Below are 16103 nucleotides of genomic sequence, written 5' to 3' on the forward strand. Positions count from 1 at the left end.
TAAGTTTAAAAGGGGAATGTTACTCTGCTAGATTATAGAACTTGCTAACACAAGTTGGGGAGGGTATTATTAAACAATATGTCCTCTCCTGCCTCCCTGAACATTCCCACAATTTCTCAGGTCCTAGTCTGACACTCTAACCAGTACACTGAACTGTGGGACTCAGCATGTTTCCTGAGCCCCAAGAATGGACCCAGCCCTTGAGACGACCTTCGTCCTTCACAGACCAAGCACCTCATTGGGACAGAACCTGACTCACCTTGGCTGGTGATTCCTCAGCTCCTTCTCTCCTGCCTCTCCCTCCTTTTCCCCGTTCGGCTTGTCCACTGAATCATATGTGGACAGGGCCTTGTGCCGCATCTTGTGCCGTCTGTGGGGTTCTTCCCCTCCTTCCCCTTTCGAGCCAGGGTCACCTTCCCGGTTCCCAGGCCTGGACCCTCCCCGGTGACGTGAACGACGCTCCGTCTTGGCTCCATTGATTGTTCCATTGCCTTCTTTTGCTTGCCGCTCGGCTGAGTGCCGGTGACCCCGATGGCGTCTGTGCTCTCTCTCGGCTCCTTCCTCCACTGACCCACGGCGGTGATGCCTCCTACCTCCTTCCTGGCCCCTGCTGCGCTCGCTTTTCCCTTCCTTCCCACTCCTCTCGCCCTCTTTACTGCGGCTCCTGTGTGTTCGATGACGCTCCTCTTTATGGTTTGGGCCAGATTCTCCATTCTCATCCTTCGGCACATTGCTCTTCTCCTGTTCTCCCCCCTTGTCCTTATCTCGATGTCGGTGATGCTTCCGCTGCCCCTCAGTGCTCACAGCTGGTGGGGGCTTCACTTCCTCCGTGACCTCTTGCACATCAACGGGACTCAGCTTGTTGATGTTGTTGTTGCGGCTGTCACTCCTTGGCTCAACCACTAGGGGGCGGTCCAAGTGAGTTTTCATATCTGGGCGGATGTGAAGGTTGGTAGCATAACGAACTCGATCTTCTGGGTCCAGCTCGTTGTACAGGGCTTCGCAGCTCGTCCGGAAGTTGTGCATTCGGATCTGGCTGGTTCTCTGCTCCCACACGGATTTGGACTTGGAGGCATTCTGCTGCTTGCTATAGAAGAGAGAGAGAGAGGCAGAAAGAAAGGAGCAATTGAGGGAAGGGTAAGATGGAGAAGAAGGAAGGGAAGCAGGGGGGAAAGGTGGTTACCATCTTATCCATAGCACTACAACAGCAAGATCTGGGACTACAAGGTGAAGGAAAAATGAACATGGGGGTAATGACAAGATGGCTGGTAGAATACATAAGAAAGGGTAGAATCTTCCAGAAAACTGTAGATGTCCTCTTTGCTACTGTTTGCTCCTGATCTTACATAAGTCACTCAGGCAACCTTTCTGGCTGAAGATGCAGTACAGACAGTGAAGCCACTGCCCTGTCAACCCTGGCCTGGCTTCCTACTAGTCTGGTGGTCCAACGCAACCTTACAAGGAACCGCTCGGGACTTTGTGGAATACATGGCCTCCATGGGGCTGTCCCTGCATAAATCTGGCCCTTTTCATAGCCATGGATTTACCTCTGTTTACCTCTGTGGACATGGGTGATTCTATTTATCAAATGGAATAAAAGAAGTGCCATGGTCAGATTATTTTCTGAGGCTACTAGATTTCTATTGCAGGCTACACCTACAAGAAAGAAAAAGGGGAGGCTGCATAAGGAGCTACTGATGATCTGAGAGTTAAGAAGGGCATGTATAAGAAATGGAAGAAAGGGGAAATCACAAAGGAGTAGACAACAGTTGCAGGGAAAAAGTCAGACTGGCTAAAGCTTGGAATGAGCTCAGGCTTGCAAGAGAGTTTAAAAATAATAAAAAAGGTTTCTTTGGCTATGTCCAAAGTAAGAGGAAAAACAAGTAAGTGGTAGGTCCTCTGTGTGGAGAAGACAGAGAAATGCTATTGGTGACAGAGAGAAGGCGGAATTACTAAACACCTACTTTGCCTCTGTCTTCACCCAAAAGGAAAGTGATGCCCAGCCTGGAGATAACACAATAAATTATGTAAGGAGGGAGCTGAAGCCCAAGATAGGAAAAAAGGTTGTAAGGGAACACCTAGCTACTTTAAATGAATTCAAATCTCCAGAGCCAGATGAGCGGCATCCAAGGGTACTAAAGGAGCTTGTGGATGTAATCTCAGAGCCTTTATCTATGAACTGTGAGAGTTCTTGGAGAATAGGTGAGGTCCCTACAGACTGGAAGTGGGCAAATCTCCCCATCTTCAAAAGGGGAAGGAAGGAAGATCCAGGTGAGCTTAGCATTGATACCAGGGAAGGTCTTAGAACAGATCATTCAACAGTCAGTCTGTGAGCATTTAGAAAAGGATGCTGTGATTACTAAGACCCAGCATGGGTTTCCTAAAAAATAAGTCATGCCAGACCAATCTCATTTCTTTTTTTGATGGAATCAGACAAATGGTGTGGGCATAGTATATCTTGATTTCAGTAAGACTTTTGACAAAGTCCCCTATGATATTCTTGAGAGGAAGCTGGTACAATGTGGGTTGAATGAGGTAACTGTTAGGTGGATTTGTAGCTAGTTGACTCACCGAACCCAAAGAGCACTGAACCCAAAGAGTAATCATTAATAGTTCCTCATCATCCTGGGGAAAAGTGACAAGTGGGGTGCTGCAGGGTTCTGTCCTGGGCCCGTTGTTGTTTAACATCTTTATAAATGACTTGGATGAAGGAATTGAGGGAATGCTTATCAAATTTGCAGATGACACCAAACTGGGAGCAGTAGCTAATGCCGCAGAAGACAGAATCAGAATTCAAATGACCTCAACAGATTGGAGAACTGGGCACAAGCTAACAAAATGAATTTCAATAGGGACAAATGCAGGGCTCTGCATTTAGGCAGGAAGAACCAGATGCAGAAATATAGGATGGGGGACACCTGCTTACTAGCAGTATATGTGAAAAGGATCTAGGGGTCTTGATGGACCACAAGTTTAACATGAGTCAACAGGCTGATGCAGCAGCAAAAAAGCCAGTGCTATTCTAAGCTGAATGAACAGAAGTATATTGTCCAGATCAAGGGAAGTAATAGTTGCACTCTATTCTGCTTTGGTCAAACCACACCTGGAACACTGTGTCCATTTCTGGGCACCACAATTTAAGAAGGATGTTGACAAGCTGGAATGTTTGCTGAGAAGGGCAACCAAGATGATCAAGGATCTAGAAACTAAGTCTTATGAGGAATGTTTGAAGCAGCTGGGTGTGTTTAGCCTGGGAAAGAGGAGACTGAGAGGAGTAATAATAGCCATTTCCAACTATCTTATGGGCTTTCACATGGAAGATGCAACAAGCTTTTTTCTCCTGCTCTGGAGGGTAGGACGCAAACCAATGCCTTCAAGTTGCAAGAAAGGTGATTCCAACTAAACATTCAGAAAAAAACTTTCTGTCAGTAAGAGCTGTTCAGCAGTGGAACAGACCCCCACGAGAGGTGGTGGACTCTCCTTCCTTGGAGGTTTTTTATCAGAGGTATGATGGCCATCTGTCATGGATGCCTTAGCTGAGATTCTTGCATTGCAGGAGTTGCACTAGATGACCCTTGGGTACCTCCCAGCTCTAAGATTCTATAAATGGTCCATGCTCGCCACTTAATGGATCCAAATGACTTCCAGAGAATGGTAGTGGATGTATTATCCCTTTTGATGGCCTCTCAGCTGATATCCTGGTGGCCTGCTGGAGTGAGGAGTTAACCAGGGCTATTGACAATCTGACTATGAGATGGCAAGAGTACCAGTGGCGAAAAACACACTCTGAATTGGACTGAGCATGACTTAGAGCTCGACACTGAGCCTACCAAGTGGAGACAGTGAAGGTGAAGAAGATCTTCTTCGCTGCCTCTATTGCATCCATGGAAAACAATTCCAGGAGACTCTTTCAGGTGGTTTGTAGTCTAACAGAACCACCTTTGCCATTCTGGTCTGGTAGGGACTCCAAGATCTCCTGATTTTGCAGATAAAATTGCTCAAATTCGTGAAACGTTAAACTCCATCATGGTAACAGGACTGGGTTGTGAGACTACCAGCAATATGTCAAGTTGTGTGGGATCAATTTCAACTTGTTACCTCCAAGGATGTGGACAAGCTGTTTGGACAAGTGAAACCACCTGTCTCATTGACTGTTGTCCATCCTGGCTTATAAAAGCAAGCCAGGAAGGACTGGACAATGAGCTGGGAAGGGGGATGCTTCCCTCTTTGAGAGAGTCATCCCAGTCCCCCTTAAAGAAGTAGTTATAAAACTGCTTTGCAAAAAAAAAATATTTGGACCTGGCCATCCTGGCCAATTATTGCCCAGTCTGATTAAGCAAGTGTTTGCTGAACAACTCCAGTCATGTCTGGAGGATGCAAACCATTTGGACCCCTTCCAAATCAGGGTTCAGGTCCCACCATGGGACTCAAACCACCTTGGTCACACTGGTCAATGACCTTCGGTAGGCTAGGAACAGAGGTGAAAGCTGTTTCCTGGTTCTGATAGATCTCTTAGTGGCTTTTGATACCATTGACCACAGTATCCTTCTGGACCATCTAGGAGGGTTGGAAGTTGGGGGCATGGTTATACATTGGTTTTGCTCCTTTCTCCTGGGCCATGGCCAGAAAGTGATGTTAGGATATGAGTGTTTGGACCCCTGGGCACTCACTTGTGGGCTGACTCAGGACTTCATCATCTCCCCCATGCTTTTTAACATGTATATGGAACTGCTGGGAGAGATCACCAGGGGGTTTGGGCTGAGTATCCACCAATACGTAGATGATACCCAGTTCTACCTCTCATTTAAATTGGAACGAACGAAGGTAGTGAACATCCTGTGTGAGTTTCTGGAGGTGGTTGGAGGAGGGATGGTGATCAATAGATTGATGTTGAATCCAGACAAGACAGAAGTATTGTTTCTTGGGGACAGGGCGTGGGCAGGTGTGGGGGACTCCCTGGTCCTGAATGGGGTAACTGTGCTCCTGAAGAACCAGATGTGCAACCTTGGGGTCATTTGGACTCAGAGATGTCCATGGAGGCACAGGTCAACTCTGTGTCCAGGGCAGCTGTCTACCAGCTCCATTTGGTACGCCAGCAGAGACCCTACATGCCTGTCCACTGTCTCACCAGAGAGGTATATACTCTGGTTATCTCCTGCTTGGACTACTGCAAAGTACTCTATGTGGGGCTACCTTCGAAGGTGACTCAGAAACTACAATTAACCCAGAATGCAGTTGATAGACTGGTGACTTGGAGCAGCCACTGGGACCATATAATACTGAGCACAATTCAAATATTGCTGTTGACATTTAAAGACCTAAACAGTTTTGACCCTGTACACCTGAAGGAGCGCCTCTGCCCATTTTGTTCAGCCTGGACGATAAGATCCAGCTCCAAGGGCCTTCTGGTAATTCCCTCATTGCAGGAAGAAAGGTTACAGGGAACATAACAGAGGGCCATCTTGGTAGTCAGGCCCACTCTGTGAAATGCCCTCCCCTAAGATGTAAAACAATTAAACAACTATATGACTTTTAGGAGACATCTGAAGGCAGCCCTGTAGAGGGAAGCTTTTAAAGTGTGGTGTTCTATTGTTTTTGTATATTCTGTTGGGAGCCACTCAGAGTGACTGGAGCAACCTAGTCAGATAGGCAGGGTACAATAATAAATTGCCGCTGCTACTACCACTACCACCACATGTTTTACTAGTAGTAGTAGCAGTAGTAGGGACGTGGGTGGCGCTGTGGGTTAAACCACAGAGCCTAGGGCTTGCTGATAAGAAGGTCGGCGGTTCGAATCCCCGCAACGGGGTGAGCTCCTGTTGTTTGGTCCCATCTCCTGCCAACCTAGCAGTTTGAAAGCACAAAGTGCGAGTAGATAAATAGGGACCACTCTGGCGGGAAGGTAAACGGCGTTTCCGTGTGCTGCTCTGGTTTGCCAGAAGCGGCTTAGTCATGCTGGCCACATGACCTGGAAGCTGTACACCAGCTCCTTCGGCCAAGAAAGCGAGATGAGCGTCGCAACCCCAAAGTCGGCCACAACTGGACCTAATGGTCAGGGGTCCCTTTACCTTTACCTCTACTATGAGTAGTAGTATTACTACCAGTAGTACTACCGGTATCCCCCCCCCAAGAAAAATAGGTGCTGGTATGCACCACACTGCCACCACCGCATGTCCACCCACCCCGTGCTCACTTGCTCCCCCCTCCTATCTTTGCCGCTACCTTTGCCGCTACTTCCCATGGCTGCAGGCACAGCCTCCCGGAAGTGCTTTGGCACAACCTAAGTGCCTTCCAGGAGGTGTCTGCAGCCACAGGAAGTAGTGGCAGCAGCAGAAGTGGAAAAGGTGCAAGCGGGTGAGTGGGCAAGCAGCATTGGCAAGATGGTGGCCAGGGGTGGGGTGGGGGAGGTGGCAATATGGTGTACTGCTGAGTACCTTCTCAAAAAAAGGACTGACTACTACTACTAGAATAAATTAGCTGCCTATTGTTGGCTTTAGCTTCACATACTATTGGCCTCCCTGCCTTCCACCCTTCCAGCCCCAATGGCTGAAGATGATGTTGGGATATCGCCGAGTGGACAGTGGGGTCCGGAGGGAGCACACTTTCCACCAGCAGGCAGCCACAGTCTGCCTGCACGTGTGACCTTGGGGTGCAGGGAAAACGCCCCCCCCCAGACAAGTCATAGCTGTCTGGTACATCGTTCCCTGGGTCTGACCTTTTGCGGTCTCAGCAGTCTGCGGTGTCCTGTCAGTAACCTTTTGTCCCTGAGACATTTTGTCTCCATTCGTCATACACTGTGCAAGGGGAAAATGATGCTGTGGAACAGGTGCCAAAATAGCTTTGTACCACCCCACGATCTCGGGACGGAAGATGTGTAAAGGTCACACCCCAAAATGTATCTGCCTAGCTTGCATATTTGTCTCAATAAAAGGAGGCTCCACAGGAATGGCAGTAGCTCGCTCACTTCAGCCCACCTGTGTGCAGCTCACATCATGATCAACACCTGTCTTGGGCCTTCACTTCAGATGGGAGTAAAAATACTTGAACGGAAGGAAGGCTGGAAGTCTACAGGTTTAAAGGTAAAAGCAACCTTCTTTCTGTAACTCTCCAAGAATGAGAAGACATTATGACTGACAGATTATTTATTTCTCAATTGTTGATTGAGTTGGGCAGGTACCAATAAGTCTGGGGCTGAGCTGGAAGTTCACACATGGAAGTTGTTGGACCACTGCTTTTCCCCTGAGGTGATAGTGGCCCTCCTTGGATCCAGAAGCCGGATGGGCGGGGTATAAATAAATTATTATTATTATTATTATTATTATTATTATTATTATTATTATTATTATTATTTACACCCCACCCTTCCTGGTTCAGAAAACTGGGCTCAGGGCGGATAACAAGAAATTTAAAACACTTAATTGATGCAACGAAAACAGCATAAAATACAGTATAAAACGTGAATAACAATAAATTCAGAATTCAAAAATCAAAAATCGATTTAGGGGGGAAATCCATCCAATAAACATTAGATGATCACCAGGGCTAGCTGGCTAAATTAGTCCTATTTGGGCCAGCGAGGAGACCAGGAATAATTAGATGTGGGATCTGGAGCGGGTAATCTTCATAAAAAGGGGAGGGGGAGTGAAGGAAGGGGAATAAAAGATTAGGCTAAGTTCAAATTAAAGAATAGCTCTGTTTTACAGGCCCTGCAGAAGGAAGTTAAATCCTGCAGGGCCCTGGTCTCATGGGACACAGCATTCCACCAGTTCGGAGCCATCACTGAGAAGGCCCTGGCCCAGTTGCCCAGTCTTTAATATGCTCCTCCTGGGCAGAGTGAATGAGAGGGCCAGCTTACTTCTGGTCTAAACCCAGAGCTAGCACATTACCTAGATCCATTACGGTCTGGTTCCAATGACCACTTTTTAGCACTGAAACAGCCACTGATTACTTTTATTGGGATAGTGATAGGAGGAGTGTGACTCTTATTGGTTCTACTTCAGCAGCTTTCAATACCACTGACCATGATTTACTTCTGAAACAACTCAGGAGATTAAGAGTTCTGGAGCACTGATTATGGATGTTTCTGCTTCTACCTGCAGCATCATTACAAAAGAGTAGTACCAGAAAGTAGGGGATTGTTGCTTGGCCTCAAAAATTCTGAATTTTAGGTTCCCCAGAACCTCCACAAAATGATGCTACATCAGGATACGTTAGTGAAATTCAGATGATTCCAAACTTTTACTCAGCCAGTATGTGAAGGGACTTTATATGTGTGCAGCTTCCCCTGCCTTTGCCTGCAGGAATTCCATTTACAAACATGTCCCCTGCAAACGACTTCACAATGTCCCCTCTCCTGTTTCCCATTTGGGGTTTGCCCTATTAATGATTCAGTTTATCCCAAATTCCAGAAGGATGTCACTGCTGAAAACTAAAGTATGCATTCTAAAAAGAACAATTAAGAGAGTCATTAAAGATTGATAAAAGCAGCTCGAACAAAATACAACTCCAACAAAAAGAAAAGGGGAAGGAGCCCTAGAAGGCACAGAGAGACCATATAAAAAATAACACCGGCTCCACCAGCTGATTAAAACCTCTTAATCCAGCCAATTCAGATTGCACTTCAACAATATATTTAAAAGGCTCAAAACAGCCATGTTTATTTTTTCTCACACAGGGGCATTACATTTGGACACATGGCAACCCTTAAAGAGGGGGTTAGCCATGCCAAATTGCAGACAGGTAGCTTCAGGGTTTTTGTGCTAACTGCCTTTAAAGTTTGCATATATATGGACTCTAACATCATACCTACCGAGCTGGAAATAATACTGCACAGAAAAAAGCCTTGTCTTAACCAACAGCACCTGTTCCAAGTTGGTTTTCATTCCTATTAAAGAACACATAGCAGCTACTCTACAAATGGAACTTAACTCCCCCTAAGAATGCAGTAAGAAATTTACAGGAGGCGTAATCACTCAGATATTAAGAGGCCTGCTGAATGTTCTTTGCAACCTCTTCAAGGACTGTGAGGCAAGAGACTCCATGATTTTATCTCTCTTTTTACCCCCCATTATAGGACAGTATTCCACCCACACCAGCAGCACTGAGGGAGGACCTGCCCACTTGAATCCTCTAGTTTCTCCCACCTCTATCTGATTCACACTTTTGAGTTTGCTGCTTGAAGAGCCAGTTCCCAGGATTCCTCTTCACAGCTCTTTGAGGGGAATAGCTGTCACCTAATGATGCGGGTGGCTCTGTGGGTTAAACAGAGCCTAGGGCTTGCCGATCAGAAGGTCGCGGTTCGAATCCCCACGACGGGGTGAGCTCCTGTTGCACAGTCCCAGCTCCTGCCAACCTAGCAGTTTGAAAGCACATCAAAGTGCAAGTACCTTCCCACTATGGCGGGAAGGTAAACGGCGTTTCCGTGCGCTGCTCTGGTTCACCAGAAGTAGCTTAGACATGCTGGCTACATGACCCGGAAGCTGTATGCTGGCTCCCTTGGCCATTAAAACAAGAAAAGCAACCCCAGAGTCGGCTACGACTAGACCTAATGATCAGGGGACCCTTTACCTTTACCTTTAATGACCCTCAATGTAGCAGTGTAGCTAGCCGCTCAGGACATGCGGGGGCATGTCCTGCATCTGGGGGCAGGGTGAGCTGCCCATGGGGATGTGGTGAGCTTCTCCAACACTTGGAGCCTCTCAGCTGCCTCCCCCTCAGCTGTAGGGCAGCTGAGGGAGAGGCAGTAGGCAGACACAAGTCCCACGCTGCCATTTCAGGCAGCATGGAACCTGCAAGACGTCTAAGCCACCACCTCACTCCTAAAAAGTTTCATGAGCCCGATATAATTATTTTTTAAAACTCATTTTGTCACACACCCCCTCAGTGATGATACCAGGGGCGGACTGCACCCCCCTTCCTGCCTCAACACCCTTAACAAACTACAGCTCCCAGGATCCTTTGGGGGAAGCTGTGACTGTTTAACGTGACATCAAAGTACTTTAAATGCAGGGATTGTTCAACAATATGACAGTGTGATAAGCAGCTTCTATCTTTTGCTCTGCTGCTGTGGTTTTTTAATTTTTAACATCTGCTCCTGATCCGTTTTCACTGCTTTAGCTGTTTTATCTTCTATTCCCCCCCCCCATTTTCTCAAGGCTGAACTTCAGTACTTTCTTCTGTCTGTCCTGAATGTTTGAACATTCACCTTCATTGGACGTTCACAAGTTCTAGTACTATGAAAGAGGGAGAAAAGCATCTCCTTAAGAACACAAGCAAAGCTCATCTTGTTGAGCAACCTGTTCTTACAACCAGATGCCTCTGGGAAGCCCAAAGCAGTACCTTTGATATTGAGGATAACCTAATCCTCTATGAAATGCAATTCCCTATCCATTTTCTCCTCAATGTGCTTAATTTTATCCACCTGCATCATGTTCCCTCTTACTTGCCTTCTTTTCCTAAAGTAAAAAGACCCCAGATGTTCCAATGTTTCCTCGTAAAGAAGTTGCTTCAACCCCTTAGCATGAGAACATTGGAAGGGGCCTCCTGGTTCAGATCAATGGCTGATGTAGTCCTATTTTCACAATGGCCACCCAGATGCCTGTGGCAAACCTACAGGCAGGATTCCAAGCACTCTCCCCTCCTGTGGTTTTCAACAACTTGTATTTAGAAGCATCGCTGCTTCTGACCATGGAGGCAGAATGTAGCCGTCATGGCTAGAACCCCATGGATCTTCCCCAAAGGCCCCTTCCAGAAACCTGGAGCCACCATTGGTCATCACTTGTTGAATGGCTTCCCTACAACTCAGCTCTGATCCCATCACCTGGTGGAAAAACCAAAGTAAGAAGTGCATTAGACAGAGGAAGTGGGGAGGCGAGGGAGCAAGACAAATAACTTGGAATCAAGACAGGCCACAACACAAGGGTCAAATGGGAAGAGGAAGACTAATGGAAGTGCCCATCATATGCATGCAACCACACGAAGAAACGAAACAGAGAGAACAACACCACATGACGGAATTGCTCCAAAGCAACTCACAAGCATGGTGAGGTGATGCTGTCCACCTTTTCCTCCAGCAGATTTTCCACAATGAAGTGAATGACTTAAGCAAAGGGAAGGGGAGGGGGAGAAGTCTACTTGTATGTATATAATCATCATTCATCAAATCCATTTATGGAACATTGTATACAGAGAGCAACTCACGGTGAATTAACGCTGGAGACCGACGAGCTGCGTGATACAGTACCTCGTGTTTGCTTTACAAAACTGCACATGCAAGAAACAGAAGAACAAAAAGGTGAGAGGGGGGGAAGGGAACAATTCCCAAGAGAATTTAGGAACATTAAAACAGCTGTATCAAGAGGGAGGCTTGGATAGGCTCCCCAGGTCTCTCATCAGGTTGCAAGCTGGAACGTGCATCTTAAGAAACAAAACAAAACAGAGCCCAGGCAAGCTCTGGGGGAAAGTGAAATTCACAGAGACACCCTCTCTGTGTTGAAAGAGGAGAGGGGAGGAGAGAGAAACTAAACCAATGCAAAAAACATCAAATCAAAATAACAATGGAAGCCATACAAAGGTGGACCCAGAAGCCAACCAAGAGATATTTTAAAAATAGTGTAGATTGCACTTGTGGACATTTAAGGCTATTTCCAATAAACCACATCACCATCACAGATCTTTGTGGGTGCAACTGAAGTATATATTCTAGGAATTGTCAAGCAGGGAGTGCCCACATAGTTCCCTCCATATGTTGATGGGCTACAATTCCCAACAGCCCTAGCTAGCATGGGCAATGAGGTTCTAGTTTGTGGTTTGATAACATCTGGAGGGTGCCATGTTAGCAACCCCTGTCCTAGGCCACAGTTACTGTATGGGTGAAAATCAAGAGACACACTTTAGAAGGTGGGCTAGAAGTAGGAGCCCAAAGGACCTCCCCAGGCTGTACTGAAAGGGGCAGGCACTTTGACACCCTCCAGATGTTGTTGCACTTAAAGGGCCATCAACCTTGACCATTAGCCCTGTTGGCTGGTGCTGATGGGAGTTGGGATTTCAGGAATAAATAATTTTATTTTTATTTTTTGCTTACAGCTGGTGGTTTGGACTTTTGTGGTGTTGGTGGTGCTGCTGTTGTAAATTAAAAAAAAGTGATTAAAAATATATATCCAAAGGAGGAGTTATTTTGATGCCTAATGGATAGACTGTGCACTGGCACAGGTACCTCCCATGCCTCTGAGGTCTAGTCAGACTTTAACAGAGATCAAGCCTTTACCAGAGATCAATATTTGTCTTTGGAACTCTTTGCCAATAGAAGCTTGCCTGGTAACCTCTGCTTTCTTTCAGATGTGTTCTGATACAGATCAAATACAGATGTCGGAACTGTATTGTCCAGAAGGCCTTTGGAAAATGATTTCCCACCATTCGAAACCAGTTTTGATTATCTTTTAAAAACCTGCTTTTGTAGCTGCATTTGGTTTTCTTGTTACACCTTCTATGAAAGTGTGGTTAATAAACATTTAAGTTATTTAAAATAATAATAATAATAAGGGATTAAATGGCTGGAGAAGTTCTCTTGCTCATTTCATTCGTTACATTTGCTTATGGCTACCAGCTTAGATGCTTTTAAAATAATAAGATCAGGCAAATTAATGGAGGATGAGGTTGTCAGTGGATGCTGGTCACTATGTCTGTATGCTACTTTTACATCACTATAATATGGCTATGAATGGCTAAATAACAGGTACTGAGGATCACAAGTGAGGAAAGCGCTGTTGAACATAGACCCTGCTTGTGGGATTTCCATACCCATCTAGCTAGCCGCTGTGAGCACAGGATGCTGGAACTAGCTGGACCAGCAGCTTGATCCAGCAGGGCTTTTGCTAGGTACCTTCAGGATCAGAATGCCAGTTGCTGAGGGGGAAAAGCAGAACTATTGCCATAATGTCCTGCTTCTGAGTTTCCAAAAGCTTTTGGTTAGAGACTGAGAAATAGGATACTGGACTACATAGGCTTTTGGTCAGATCCAGCAGGGCTTGTCTTAGGTTCTTCTGATCTCAGCTCGTTTGCCAGTCCTGGCTCACTTACAAGTTTCTCCTTCACATCTTTGTCCTATTAAGAACCCTGTGGGGTGGGTTAGATTGAGTGGCGGTGACTGGTCCAAGGTCAACTAGCAAACCAGAGTAGGGCTCTGCTCATGGGTCTACCTGAGTCCTAGGACCCACCTGCACAATACATTTAAAGCAGTATCACACCACTTTAAATAGCCATGGCTTCCCCCCAAAGAATCCTGGGAATTGTAGTGTTTTATGGATGCTGCAAGTTGTTAGGGGACCCCAATCCCTTCATGGAGCTACCGTTTCCAGAATTCCCTGAGAAGAGGGATTGATTCTTAAACCACTTTGAGTAGAATTAATTGGTTACAATCCTATGAATTAAATATACATATATTATATACACAAAACTATACTTTTTTTTTTCCAAAACAAAACAGTATCATAGCCGAGTGGCCCTTTCACCATACGCAGTGATAGTGACAAACTGGATATATAAATAAATTACAATGCAACAACATGTGTGAATGCAATTTCAACATGTGCAATGTACAACTGCAGATATAGAATACACAACAACAGCTGTTGATCTGTATTCTTTCTCTGCAATTGTACATTGTACTGCCACTGAAGAAGGCCAAGTAGTCGAAACATTTGGCTATACACAGTGACCTTGGAAAAATATCCATTTCATGCATTGGGCATGTAATTTCATTTTAAATGATGAGGCAACAGGGAGGCTGGAACAGTGCAAACACACCAGCAGGACTGCCAGAACCACCAGTATGTTTGCACTGCAACACCTCCTCTACCACTTAGCTCTCTCCCTCCCAGTTAGCAACCATGCCCCACCTGCTAGGAGGCTCTGCGCCCTTCCCAATTACTGGCAAACTTCAGCTCCATTTGTCTATTATATCTGAGTCAGGTGCTGCTGTGCAAATCCTGGATGCAGAGCTGGCCTGGATAAGGGCCAGTCAGAAGAAGCTACCTGATTGTATCTACTTTTACAAACCTACCTGGGTGCTAGCTAAACACCTCAGGTGAACACCTTCTCTCAGTCCCATCAACACCCAAAGCATGGCTGGTGGTGCATGAGAGAGAGTCTTTTTGTGGCTTGGAGGAAAAGTGGGATATATATATATGCGGGTGGCGCTGTGGGTTAAACCACAGAGCCTAGGACTTGCTGATCAGAAGGTCGGGGTTCGAATCCCTGCGATGGGGTGAGGTCCCGTTGCTCAGTCCCTGCTCCTGCCAACCTAGCAGTTTGAAAGCATGTCAAAGTGCGAGTAGATAAATAGGTACCACTCTGGCAGGAAGGTAAACGGTGTTTCCTTGCGCTGCTCTGGTTCACCAGAAGCGGCTTAGTCATGCTGGCCACATGACCCGGAAGCTGTATGCCGGCTTCCTCGGCCAATAAAGCGAGATGAGCGCCGCAACCCCAGAGTTGGTCATGACTGGGCCTAATGGTCAGGGGTCCCTTTACCTTTATTTATACATTAAATAGACAGACAGACAGACAGACAGACAGATGATAGATAGATGATAGATAGATATAGATAGATATAGATAGATAGATAGATAGATAGATAGATAGATAGATAGATAGATATAGATAGATAGATGATAGATAGATGATAGATGATAGATGATAGATAGATAGATGATGATGATGATGATGATGATAGATAGATAGATGATAGATAGATAGATAGATAGATTAGATAGATAGATGATAGATAGATAGATGATAGATAGATGATAGATAGATAGATAGATAGATAGATAGATAGATAGATAGATAGATGATAGATAGATAAGCAAGCTGAATCCTAACAAGATGGAAATCCTGCAAGTGGGTGGTTGTTGGGCCTGAGAATTTAGATGTTTGCTTACTCTGGACAGGGTCACCCTCCCCCTCAAAGGAGCAGCTGCATAGCCTGTGGGTGATCCTGGAGTCATCTCTGTCCCTGAAGACACAGATGGCAGTAGTGACTAGGGGGCGCCATTTTTCAGCCTTAGCTGGTATGCTAAATATGGATAATTCCTGGACTGGGACAGCCTTGCTGCTGTGATTCATGCATCGGTAACCTCAAGGCTGGACTACTGCAATGCACTCTCTGTGGGACTGCTTTTAAGGGTGGTCCAGGGGCTCCACCAGTCAAGCCAGAGCACTGAGTCCTACTGTCCTCATGTTACACCACTCCCAAAAGCAGGTGCACTGGTTGCCAATATACCACCAAGCCAGGATTAAGGTTTTGGTTTTCCCCTTTAAAACCCCAAGTAACTTGGGACCACTTAGCCAGGAGGAACATCTTTCTTCATGTCAACTTGCCCAGCAATAAAATTGTTGGGTGAAGCCCTCCCAATCATGCTGTAATATGCAGTGAGGTTAAATTAGTGCTGACTAAAGGGATGCACCTTTCCTTTGGAACATCTGAACTGAACCAAGTACCCACATTAATGGATTTTCAGCACTGAACTGGAAATACTTCTATGCTTGTATCATTTGCTAGCAGTTAACAACAGTTGAATTCTTGTAACTATTTGCCAGTAGCGCAAGCATGGGCAACCAGCAGCCCTCTAGGTGCCATTGGTTGTCAGCCCTCCTGGTGTCAACCCTCATTATCCCTCACAATTGACAATGCTTGTTGATGATGATGGGAGTTGTAGTCTAACAACATCTGGAGTGCTACAGGTTTTCCATCCCTGACTACAGTTTTATTCTGGATCCTTTCACTGTAGTTTGTTTTTCTAAACCATCTTGTTATGGATGAAAGATAGCAAAAAAAAAAAGTTGCAATAAAACAAAATAAAATAAAATAAAAACAACATGGACAGGAAAGACATTTCAAATGCACAAGAAGTCAATGGGTGGTTCCCTGTGATATAAATCTCTAAGTGTCACCAGTATTATTTTCAGAGGTTTTGTTTATTCTAGGGCAGGGTGGGGAGCCTTAGGCCCATAGGGCAAATGTGGCCCTCCAAGCCTCTCTATCTGGCCCTCAAAACTCTCCCAAGCTACACTCATGTCTCAGGCCACATGCTTCACTGGCCCTACTT

General features: G+C 45.8%; 2 protein-coding genes across 14 annotated transcripts in view; one reads left to right on the plus strand and one right to left on the minus strand.

Annotated features, from left to right (window-relative positions):
* The window catches only part of SLC31A2 (solute carrier family 31 member 2), a 766698-nt gene that overhangs the window by 375271 nt on the left and 375324 nt on the right, over positions 1-16103 (plus strand). The window lies entirely within an intron of this gene.
* CACNA1B (calcium voltage-gated channel subunit alpha1 B) overlaps positions 1-16103 on the minus strand; it is a 331532-nt gene that overhangs the window by 94753 nt on the left and 220676 nt on the right. For 10 of the 13 annotated variants that reach the window (XM_081896241.1, XM_081896238.1, XM_081896250.1 and 7 more), the window contains 2 exons: positions 11200-11262; positions 260-1087 (listed from right to left, as the gene is read on the minus strand). In XM_081896241.1, coding sequence (XP_081752367.1) covers positions 260-1087; positions 11200-11262 — 891 coding nt within the window. The remainder of the gene's footprint in view (positions 1-259; positions 1088-11199; positions 11263-16103) is intronic. The other 3 variants (XM_081896248.1, XM_081896247.1, XM_081896242.1) reach the window with 1 other exon arrangement.

Source organism: Podarcis melisellensis (assembly GCF_964234715.1).
Source record: "Podarcis melisellensis genome assembly, chromosome: Z".
NCBI classification, from domain to species: Eukaryota; Metazoa; Chordata; class Lepidosauria; order Squamata; family Lacertidae; genus Podarcis; species Podarcis melisellensis.